This window comes from Lacerta agilis, chromosome 8 (assembly GCF_009819535.1).
Source record: "Lacerta agilis isolate rLacAgi1 chromosome 8, rLacAgi1.pri, whole genome shotgun sequence".
NCBI lineage: Eukaryota > Metazoa > Chordata > Lepidosauria > Squamata > Lacertidae > Lacerta > Lacerta agilis.
In genome coordinates this window covers 17,833,033-17,845,466 of record NC_046319.1, presented here as the reverse complement: position 1 = coordinate 17,845,466, position 12,434 = coordinate 17,833,033, and the positions used below count along the sequence as shown (strand labels likewise).

General features: G+C 40.0%; 1 protein-coding gene across 4 annotated transcripts in view; it reads right to left on the bottom strand.

Annotated features, from left to right (window-relative positions):
* Positions 1-9,963, bottom strand: part of PRKCZ (protein kinase C zeta) — a 98,440-nt gene extending 88,477 nt beyond the window's left edge. For 2 of the 4 annotated variants that reach the window (XR_004427116.1, XM_033156380.1), the window contains exons 1-2: positions 9,515-9,962; positions 6,498-6,709 (exon numbers count right to left, since the gene is read on the bottom strand). Coding sequence is in view for 3 of the 4 variants with exons in the window: in XM_033156380.1 (XP_033012271.1) it covers positions 6,498-6,568 (71 nt within the window). In the remaining variant the exon portion in view is untranslated. Of the gene's footprint in view, positions 1-6,497; positions 6,710-9,514 lie in introns of all 4 variants that reach the window. The other 2 variants (XM_033156379.1, XM_033156378.1) reach the window with 2 other exon arrangements.
* Between the last annotated feature and the right edge of the window lie 2,471 nt (positions 9,964-12,434).

The window sequence follows — 12,434 nt, the reverse complement described above, 5'->3', positions numbered from 1 at the left end:
TTGACTACAGCAGCAACATGAGGGTGGGGGAGGTCTTATTACCGTATTTTTTGCTCCATAAGACGCACTTTTTTCCTCCTAAAAAGTAAGGGGAAATGCCTGTGCGTCTTATGGAGCGAATGGTGGTCCCTGGAGCTGAATTGCCCAGGGGCCAAAAGAGGATCATGCTTTTTATTTTACAAAGAGAAAAGGGAGTGTTGAAAGGACCCGCTCAGCAGCTGATCAGCAAGAGATCGGGAGAGAGATAAGAATGAACAAATGGCCAGGGGACTGTTTGGTGTCTTTCGTAACAATGGATATTAGAGACAGAATATTACAGACTTGCAGTAAAAACAAACTCAGAATAGATGAGAATGACATCATTATACACAAAATAATTCCAACCAGATTACTTAGAAAAAGAGACATCTATAAACCATTGGTGGAGGCGTTAAGGGCGAAATCAATAACACATAAGTGGGAATTTCCAGAGGGCATTTCCTTTTTCTTCAAAGGAAAGAGACGAAGGTTTACATCATGGGACGATGCAGACAAATTTTGGAGAACTTATAGGAAGCAAATAGGAGGTTCTAAATATACAGGTGGAGGGGCGGAAGAAGAAGCAGAAACGAATGAGGAGTCTGAGGGAACCTAGGAACGGAATTGTGTTAAAGCACTGATCTTTTCCTCATCTGAATACCTTGCCAGTGCTCTTTTACTTAATTTTCCCCCCTTTTTCTAATTGGGGCAATTTTTATCTGGAATACCAACTTCTTAAATTTGAAACAGATTACTGAATTGAAAATTAATAAAGGTCAAAATGAATCTAAAAATATTAACCTGGAATGTGAATGGGCTTAACGATAAGGCTAAGAGAAACAGAACGGAACATATCTTACTAAGGCAAAAACTAGACTTGATCTGCTTGCAGGAAACACACGTTACGCAAAAGCATACAAGGGTCCTTGTTAACAGAAAGTTAGGATCGGAATTTATATCCTCTGATAAAGTTAAAAAAAGAGGCGTAGTAATTTATGCGAGACCCCAATTAGAACCAAAATTAAGGTATAAAGATTCTGATGGAAGAATAGTAATAATAGAAATAAACGTACAGGGTGAAAAGATAATTGTGGCAGGCATTTATGCTCCAAATACGAAAAAGAAAGAATTCTATCAATCTCTACTTACGAGATTGGTAGATTATGTGGGAGAGAAAATAATTTTGATGGGGGATTTGAACGGTGTGACTACACCGGAAATCGATAGAACAAAAAAATCCTTAGGAAATAAACAAGCGAAATTACCAACGCCCTTTTTTGAACTAATTGAGATGTTGAATCTCAATGATACCTGGAGAGTGCGGCACCCCAATGAGAGAGAATATACTTACTTTTCGGATCCTAATAGTTCTGCGGGAAGAATAGATGCAATATGGTTATCTAAAGAATTAACGCTAAAAATATCAAAAGCTGAGATCCACTCTAAAACTATATCGGACCATAACGCAGTGTATGTTTGGCTTCAAGGGAAGGATAAAAGACAGGTAAGGTGGAGACTAAATGAAACTCTTTTAAACGATGAAAAAATAACTGAAAGAGCTAAAAAGACATTGAAAGAATTTTTTGAATTCAATTTAGACAAAGGAACGGATATCAGGACAGTATGGGATGCAAGTAAGGCAGTCCTTAGAGGCTTTTTCATAAAAGAAAATATAATTCAGAAAAGACAAAAGGAAAAGAAGAAACAGGAAATTCTAAACGAAATCAGTTTGAAGGAAAGAGAACTTTATAATAAGCCAGAGGACAGGGATATCAAAAGAAATATTAAATTGCTCCAATCCCAGTATACTATGATTATAAATGAAGAGATTGAATGGAAAATAAAATTAATGAAGCAGAAAAATTTTGAATTTGCTAATAAACCGGGTAGACTTCTAGCATGGAAACTAAAAAAACAACAGAGTGAAAGGATAATCAATAAGATAAAAATAGACGATAAGATAATAACTAATCCTAAAGAAATTGAAGATAGCTTTGTAGCATTTTTTGCGAAACTCTATAAAGAGGGAGGGGAAACTCTAGATGAGATTAACAATTATTTGAACTCATGCAACCTCCCCAAAATTACTAGTGAACAAAATAAAGGGTTAAATGACCCGATTTCAGCTTTTGAAGTTCAAACGGCAATTAAGAGATCCAAGCTGGGGAAAACGCCTGGACCAGACGGGCTTCCGGCAATTTATTATAAGAAATTGGAAGATATTCTGTCTGATCCTTTGAAAATATTGATGAATAGTATTTTGGAAGAGGGTAATATGCCGGAATCCTGGAAGGAAAGCTTCATAACTCTGATCCCTAAGCAAGGCGCAGACCAGTTGATGATAACCAACTATAGACCCATCTCGTTGTTAAACAATGACTATAAACTATATGCACATATTCTAGCGGAGAGAATGAAAAGAGTCCTTCAAGCTATAATTCATGAAGATCAAACAGGTTTTCTCCCAGGCCGCCTTATGCAGAGTAATATCAGAAGAGTAATTAATATCTTGGAATACTTAGAAGGGCATATTGATAAGCCATCGATAATAATGGCGGTGGACGCCGAAAAGGCGTTTGACAACGTGTCATGGGGATTTATGAAGGAGCTGTTGCAAAGAATGGAATTTGGCGAAGCAATCTGTAAAGGAATCCAAGCAATTTATAGCAAGCAGAGGGCTAAAATTATAATTAATGGGAATATTTCGGAGACTTGCGAGATTAATAAAGGGACAAGACAGGGGTGTCCGCTCTCCCCACTGATTTTCATTTTAGTTATGGAGGTTCTAAATAAGAAAATTAGAGAAGAAAAAGAGATTAAGGGTATAACTCTGGGAAAGAATATCTATAAAATACGAGCGTTTGCGGACGACCTCATAATAACATCTGAAAACCCTAAAGAAAGTCTACTCAAAATACTGGAAATAATGGATAAATTTGGAAAGGCTGCGGGCTATAAACTGAATATAAATAAAACCAAACTTATGGTTAAAAACATCTTACCTGAAGAAAAAGAAGAAATTGAGAAAACAACAAAGCTTAAAATATGCCAGAAGTTTAAGTACCTGGGAATATGGATAACCACCAAAAATATAAACCTATACGAGGATAATTATACTAAAACATGGGCGGAGATGAAAAAGAAATTGGCGATATGGAGCAAACTGAAAATATCCTTTTGGGGGCGTATTTCGGTGATTAAGCTTTATATCTTACCCAAACTACTGTTTCTGTTCCAATCAATCCCAATCATAGGGAAAACAGACTGTATTGAAGCCTGGCAGAAAGAGATCTCAAAATTTATTTGGTTAGGAAATAGACCAAGAATTAAACATGTATTGCTTATAGATCTCAAAGAAAGAGGTGGATTTGGTCTACCAGACCTGAAACTATACTACGAAGCAGCCTGCCTTTCCTGGGTCAAAGACTGGTGCCAACTTAAAAACACGGACCTGTTGGACTTGGAAGGGCATGACAACCGCTTTGGTTGGCATGCATACCTTCACTACGGGAAAGCAAGAATCCATAAAGGCTTTACGAATCATATTATCAGGAATGCCTTATTCAGAGTCTGGGAAAGGTATAAAGGGCTGCTAGCGCCAAAAACACCTAAGTGGATCTCCCCAGAAGAGGCCAAGGCACTTAAAAAGAGGAATATGAAAGGGAGCTGGTTAACATATAATTCTTTACTGTTAGAAGAGGATAACCAATTGACACTTAGGAAGTATGAAGAGGTTAAAGAGCAATTAACAAGCTGGCTGGACTATCATCAATTGCACGAAACTTTCAAGCAGGATAGGAAAAATGGATTTACAAGGGAACCGTCCAAATTTGAAACAGAGATACTAAATAATAATACCAAGATAATATCAAAATTGTACCAAATCCTCCTTGAATGGAAAGTCAAGGAGGAGGAGGTCAAGGAAGTTATGATCAGATGGGCGCAGGATATCGGCCACCCTATTATGTTAGACCAATGGGAAAAACTTTGGAAGGTTACAATGAGGTTCACAGCATGTTATAACATCAAAGAAAATATGCTCAAAATGCAGTACCGATGGTACCTAACTCCATCAAGGCTCTCCAAAATGTACAAAAACCTAGCTAATAATTGTTGGAGATGTGGAGAAAGCAATGGTAATATGTTTCATATGTGGTGGACCTGTAAAAAAATCAAAGTTTTCTGGAATCTAGTATATGAAGAACTTAAAAAAATTTTGGGCTTGACATTTTGTAAAAAACCAGAGGCCTTCCTACTTAGCATCATAGGTAACGAAATCCCAGAGAAATTAAAAGATATTTTTTTATACGCGTCTGCGGCTGCGCGAAGTTTGATAGCGCAGAACTGGAAGGGAGAGAACGCGCCGGACATAAAAGAGTGGCAAATCAAATTACAGGAATACGCGGAGATGGCCCATCTGACCAACTCCTTAAGAGGACACAACAGACAAGCCTTTGTGTTAAAATGGGAGAAATATAGAAGGTATCTTCAAAGCATCAACAACGGTATAAAGTCTATGGCGGCCTTTGAGTGACTCTGGAGTTGTAATGGGAGTGTAATATATGATATGGCTAAAAGTAGAAATTGAAATGTTCTGAAATGGAGGTAAAAGATAATATAGCAATGTTGAGCACATTCATAATGAGGAAAAGACTGTTCATAGGGAAAGGATGGGAAGTTTAACTAAAGAGATTAATTTTTGTATGTTGCTGGTCTTTTTCTTTTTCTTTTTCTTTTTCTTTTCTTTTCTTCTTCTTTTCCTTCTCTCCTCTCCCCCCCTTTTTTTTCTCCTTTTCCTTTTTCTTTTCTCTTTCCTTTGTTTAGCTTTATGTTATTTTACGTTGTTGTTTTTCCTCCTTCTTTCTTTCTTTTTCTCTTCTTTCTTTCCTTCTCTCTTCCTTTTTTTTCTTTCTTTTTCTTTTTTTTCTTTTTTCATTTAGCATGTTTTTGTTTAAGGATAAAAAAAAAAGAAGATAATATGTGTAGTCATATATTTCCATGGTATCTACTATTGGTAGTATTTCCTTTCTATTATGGGGTGTAAGACGAAGTAAGGAGAAAGAGATAACCTAAAAGGGAATACTTTTGATTCTTTTGATTCTTGTATTTTATTAATTTATATAGTGGAATCTAACCTGTAAATATGTACAAATGGAAAGTACAAATGGAAAATATGTACAGAATGTTTGAGATATTGGTGGATGTAAGAATTGAAATTCAATAAAGTATTTAATTTTCAAAAAAAAAAAAAAGGGAGAGAGATAAGAGTCCCGGCTCCCTTTCAGCCCCGCCCTCCTTTGTTGAATGTGCTGCAGAGGGAGGTTGTTTGTTTCCCCAGGACATGTGACTGGCTGATTAGATTATCTGTCTGGAAACTGTAGAAATGGCTCCCTTTCCTTAAGATTTTTCAGAAATGTGAGTTAAACCTCATAAAAATGGGGCTTTTCCTCTTTGCTTTTCCCCCTTTGCAAAAAAAGCTGCAAAACCTAGCTGATCCTCGGGAAAAAAACACCAGGGCTTTTTCCTTTGCAAAAAAAGCTGCAAAACTTTTAGCTGATCCTAAAAAAAGCCTTTTGCCTTTGCAAAAACAGCTGCAAAACTTTTAGCTGATCCTCAAAAAAGCCAGGGCTTTTCCCTTTGCAAAAAAGCTGCAAAACTTTTAGCTGATCCTCAAAAAAAAAAACCCCACAAAAAAGGGCTTTTAGAGGAGGAAAACCAGAAAAATATTTTTTCCCCTTGTTTCCTCCTCTAAAAATGAGGTGCGCCCTATGGTCCAGTGCGTTCTATGGAGCGAAAAATACGGTAACTCCTTTCCACCACAAGGCAGAGCTACTGTTGGGTTGCTGCTACTGGTACAAAAACTTAAACGAGTATATTTATGCCTGACACTGAAAATGTTTTTGTTCAAAAATATAGAAGGGTGACTGACCTTTGCTGATAACATTGCTATAGTTATTATGAAGTACAAATAAAATTCCTACAACAAATGCTCTTAGAATACATTGCTTAGTTCTCAACAATTTAATCTTAAAACTTATCCAAGCATGGGCATCTGAACCTTGGTTGCTGAAAATCTTTTGACACCCCACCACCTACAAACCCCAATATGAAACACTATACCTGTTCTGGTACTGAATTGTAGTATTATCAACCTAAAATGAATGATCCATCGCTTTGCTCAGAAGAGCATGATACACGAGTTTTGCACCAAGCCACCATGCAAACAACATTAGCATTTCCTCCCAAATCTTACAATGCCATTGATAAAAACATATGTAAATTTCATTCATTATAAGTACAAAAAAATGGCTGTCCCAAGTCAGAGAACACCCACTTAAATGAAGCTATGGTAATTAATTTCAGGTTTGCTCTGAGTAGGACTTAACTGGATACAACCCAATATAGACAAAACAAAAGTTGCCAAGAACCTGATAAACAATAAGCAAAATGAAGGGCAAAAAACATTTGATATCGCTTACCCATTATAATGTGTTTTTACTCTGATGAAATCTCTCTTCATATTCATTTTTGATCCCATTCTGCTAGGCATGGTACTAATGCAGCAGTCAAAGTTAAAGATAGGTTCTGAGTTTACAGACTTGTCTTCCAAATTATTCAGGAGAAATGGGGTATTGTAATAAATGAGCAGGCAAAGTTTCCATGCTTCTTCCAAGGTAAAAGCCCCATTAGGCTGCAGGCAAACAAAAAAGGTATAAATACACAAAAAAGCAAACAACTGATTGGAAAACAAAACATACATTGTGCTAAACTAAACAGACACCAAGTAAGTCCAACAAATCAATGGAGGAATTCAGGTTCATGTTTTCTTCTAGTATCCTGATATTTTATTTTTATAAAATTGCTAAAGTTCCATGAAAGCTGTTTTAAATACCTAGCAAATAAATTTTAAAATTCTGAAATGTAAGACTATACTCAATTAAAATAGGACCAATTACTTTTTTCTATTTGGGAACAAAGTTGAATCAATAGAAAATTAAGAAAGATTCCAGCCAGTGATGTCAGCCATCCCTGCTTAGCAAACGGAAGGATAACTCTTTTGCAAAGAAATTTGCTGGCTCCATTCTTGACAACTTCTCTTCCAAGCACTCCTGCTAACCTTCCTACAAAATCATTGGGGTGGGGATATGGTCTCTGATCTTTATCTTCTGGATTTGCAAAAAACTTTGGCGGAACTATCACAAAACTATTTGCTTCCCTATGTTTGAAAAAGGAACTTTAGGAGTTTGGATATATCCAAATCACAATATCCAAAGCAGGGAGAAAAGTCCAGTCTAGGGATTCAAGAGAGGAAATAAGATAGGACTGCTCCGCACAAAATGGCATTCTAGTTAAATATGAAAGCTTAGGCATTTCCCTAAAGATCAGGCTCTCTACTATACACAAGTGCATTGCAATTTTTGCTTAGAAAGTCTTCCTTTTGTAAGCTGTGATATAGAATGTGTAAGGCATGTCAAAGTACTTATGCAAAGCATGTGAATCCACAGTTTAGATAAAAGAATGCAATGTTATGCAATTGTTTCCCCTCAGATATTTGTAAGCACGCTGGACAGTCATACATTTCCCCACTCAGGAAAGAACCTGTAGATACTTTTTTCCTCACACTAAAGTACATTTAGGGGAAAGTGTGAAAGATTTTTACATAGGTTTTTGTCTACAACTTTACCAAAGCCATAAAACACTACATTGGTTTGTAAGAACTTACATTTAGATAGGAAAGTTAAAACCAAGATACTTTATTTAAAAGATCCTCACAACTCTCAAATATGTAGACTTCAAGAAACCCCTCTAATTCACAAAACATGCCTTGAGGCTATGAGCTGTCAACATAACCTAGTAGCCAATTACTTGCAAAAACATTAAAACCACAGAACAGTACATTCCACTAGAATCCTATACCCCCTCCTCAATCTGGTAACAGTGCTGACCTAACATTTGGTTACCTGTGGCTACTCTTTCAGCAGATATGGGCACCCTTCCAAAAAGAAAAATACTCCCTTAGTATAGCCTGTCCTGAACAAGTGTCTCCTGAGCAAAACTCCCCACCTCAATAGATATACCAGCCTCTTTAGCACATGCACACACAAACACACCCAAGGGTACTTTTCAGACTAGATTAGCCTTAACTCATTTTCCCTTCATAGGCTAGGTGAGGAGACCAGTTTTTCAGGGAATTCCACCACCCTGCCCCTCAAAAAAAAAAAAAAAGGCAGCTATGCAGTTTCTGGACTTTCCCAGCAGTGCAATCCTGTGTGTGTTCATTGGATCTTACTCCTAGTTACGTGTGTACAGTGGTACCTCTGGTTATGAACTTAATTCGTTCCGGAGGTCCGTTCTTAAACTGAAACTGTTCTTAACACAAGGTACCACTTTAGCTAATGGGGCCTCCCACTGCTGCTGTGCCGCCAGCACACAATTTCTGTTCTCATACTGAGGTAAAGTTCTTAACTCGAGGTACTACTTCCGGGTTAGTGGAGTCTGTAACCCGAAGTGTTTGTAACCTGAGGTGTTTGTAACCCAAGGTACCACTGTATAGGACTGCAACCTTCCAATTTTCTGTGGACTGTTCTGTAAGTCACTCCCCCAACTCACTCTCCCCACATTACACCTGCATTTGATCCATATTACCTCCAATACTAAGCTGAACCCTCCAGCACAAACTCTTCACTATCTTCCACTAGCAATGTCACCCAGATTACCCCACACATACCTCCAGAAAAACTTACCCACTTCCTCCTCACAACTCCGTTTCAAGACCTTACTGTGACTAAGCCCAAGCAGGTGAAACAAATAGCTGCATATTTGTCCCCCTTGCTTGCCCCACCTTCATTTTCTGGACTGTAAGCCACATTCTTCCTGAAATGTCATGTACATGGCTGGCAGGTATAGATTGTAAACTCCTCAGATCAGGGACCTATAATCATGGTAACAGAGGAAACAAAAATAAAAACACCCCCTGCTCTGTCTCATACTGTTGCATTGCTCCCCAACCACCTTAAATTCCTTAATGTAATGTGTGTACTGAGTTTCCTCTGACATAAAAATCCTTCGTCCCCCATCACAACAGGTAACGACAACAGTATTTGCAAAAGGACACAATGCACCCATGTGTTTGTAAGCACCTAAGAATAACAGCAATTCATCTACTTTTATAGAAAAGTAAATGAATAATCATAAAGTTGCCTTTTATAAAGAAGTAAAGGAATAATCATATTTCTTTACTTCTCTATAAAAAGGCAACTTTAAAACACAATAAAGGCACACTACCTGCACAAGGCTGCTTGCAAGCCTAGAAAACAATTGCAATTTATACTCCAATTCATGTGAATCTTACTCTTCACGCCCACCCGCCCCACTCCGACTTGGGGGGGGGGCAGGCGAGCGCTGTCTTCTTCTCTGCCACAAAAAGAGCAATTTTCCTCCCCTCACCCGAATAAATTCCCACCCACCCCTCAAAAACTCCACAGAAGAGACTCACCTTTCCCTTTCCTTTCCCCTCCCTCAGTCCCGCTTTAGGGACAGGCTCTTTCCAAACAAACACCCCCAAAACCAAAACTTTTTTGAGGCGGGAGGGGGTCGCCCTGAATCCTTCCTCTTCCTCTTCCCTCAGGTCTCGGGCTTTCCCCACCCGTTGGAAGTTTGCTCCAACTTCCGAAGCGAAAGGAGGGAGGAGAAAGGGGAGAGTCGGGATGTGGGTGGGGGGAAGTTCAGAGTCCTTCGCCCGCCTCTTCCTGAGGTAACACCCGACCCGCCGCCTGGAGCGCGCCTTGGCGTAGAAGGTAGGCTGCTCGGCCGGTCACTTGGCGGGCGCGCTCCCGCAACCTTTCCCTCCCACCTCAGCAGCAGCGCGCCGCCGACACTCCTCCTCCCAACATGGCGGAGGCCAACCCTCGAGGGATTTATTCCTCAATCAACCCTCCTCAGTCTCCCCGCCGCACACGCATATACAGCGGCAGCCAATCAGATTGCTTCCCCCAGCCCGAGCCTGTGTACCTGCCGCCGGCCTATAGTAAACAAGAGGGCGGCCTCTCACCTGGAGCCGGTTTCCCCCGGCCCCACCTCTGAGGGGGGAGACGGACCAATGGCGAACGGGCATTGGTCGTTACCTGGCTGGGTTGGGGTGAGGGAGATGTCAGAGGGAGAAGAGGAGGGGAGGGGAGGGGCGAAGGGAGGCTTTCGGAAGCCAATAGAGGGGAGAAAGAGGGATTAGAGGTGGGATGGATAATCACCTGCAGCCAATAGGGAAGGGAGGGAATGGGACGAACGGCTAATCTGCCTAGTAACAAGGCGGGCATGACGGGTTGAGGAGGCAAGGGTCATTTTTTGCCGGGGGTAGCCTCGCCAACCTGGTGCCCGCTATTCCAAAACACCTGGAGGGCACCAAATTGGCTAAGGCTGGCCTTGAGATCCAGATTCAAATCCTCCCCGTCGCTGGGCAGCGCAATCTACCTCAATGGGCAATACTTGTGAGGATAAATTGCGAGGAGAATCTTATACAGTATTTTAAAACATAATGTTACAAAAGTTGTGTGCCGCCCCCACTCTCTGCTTCGCGGTAGCAAGATTGCAGAGAGTTTGTGCTCCTTTTGGAGCTGGCTTCAGGCACCAGGTCCATTGGCAGACCAACTCTTTGTTACAAAGATGTGATATGAAGGCTGGCAAAAATACCTTTCTAAGTGGGAATCTCTTGCAGATGACCACAGAGCCTGGAGACAGGTTGTGTATTCACAGCAGTTACCAGAAAAGGAATGACTGCTGGAAGGTGTGCAGAAAAAAAGAAACGCCACGGTACACCTGCAGGACTCCTTCATCTGCCCCAGCTGCAACAAAGCATTCTCTCCCTTACTGGTCTCTATGCCCCAGAGGCATCATCTTCAATTGTCTCCTAAGACAGATGGATGCCAACTGGATGAGTGGACAACTGCCTGCTACAACTGGGGATAGAAAAAAAAAGCCCCATACCAAGTACCAAGAAAAAAGAGAAAAAATAAAGTTAACAGGTTTTTAAAAATAAGAGGAAAAAGGAAAAGAAAGACAGGAATGGGGGAAATAGAAAGTCAGGAACAGACCAGAAAACCTGAACATGAGTAAAATATGCAGTTTTTTCACTGCAATCCTATGCTTGTCTACTAAAAGATAAACTCAGTGGGGCTTACTCCCATGCAAGTATGTGTAGGATTTCAGCCTTCAAGTTTATGGATAAATGTACAGGCTTTCAAGGCACGCACTTGCTGTTTTTTGACCAGGAAGAGGGTGGAATGGAGGTGGGAGTGAGGTGGGTCATAACGGGGTGGGGCACAAATCAGGGTTGGCTGTATGTGTTTATAGACCATATTCACAAACAATAATTGTTATGGAAATTTAAGTGGTAGGAAAATGTTTCATCTCAAAACAAAGAGCTCTGCTGAATTAGATCAAAGGTCCATTTAGTCTTGCTCCCACAGTGACTGGAAAGATGCTTCCAGGAAACTTACCCACAGCACAATAAGACAATTGCTTTTCTCTGCTGTCTCCCCTCATTAATGTACCTGTTGAATTTCTGTCTGTAATGCAGATATGAAGGTGAAATTGCCTTTTAAGGATATAGGATTTACAATAAAGTGGAGCACTGCAAGATAAAGCAAAACAAGGTCATGTGTAAAATAATATTTATTCACACTTTTGTTCACTGCCCTGGAATCTTTTGATAAAGGGTGACTAACAAATGTTTTAAACAAACACCTTAGAAGTTTACAAGTGACTGTGGTATATAAAATATATTAAAAGGAGGGGAGGTGCTGCTTTTTGTAGTCCAAATGCAACAGCGCATTCCATCACAGCATATTTAATTCTTCCAGCAGAGGGCAAGAGAGTCCTAAAAATACGTCCAGGGAAAGCATAGCAACACCTTGTATCTTATCTTGTTTTGTTTTAAGCAGCTCACAGAGTGTAAGAAACTTAGCAATTGCACCGGCAAACACTACGTAACACTGCCTTAATAGGGGCAGGGTTGTGGATCCAGTTGTATTGCCCCACTGAGGATGTCTTCTGCTATGGAACAGTGCCATGGAACCAATGTGCACCGTTGTAAAATAACAACAACAACAACCATTGTAGGTAAAAAGAGGGTTGAAAACAAGGGGCAGATTTTAACCAAGTAAAACAGCAACAAAAAAAACCTAAACAATATCCCAGTGATTAAATTTATTACCTGCCTTTCACAAACGGATCCCAGTGTGGATCTGGATGATTTGCAGTAGGCCTACAAGGGTGGATGAGAGGGGCACTCAAGGATCAGCTTGGCTCATTCCCTAAGGTGGCCATGTTTCCTGCTTTACAGAGGACAGTCCTCTGTCTAAAAGGCTGTCTAGCCCAAGTCTAATTTAAAGAGAAATAATTCTTTATAAGTTAGAAAGAGA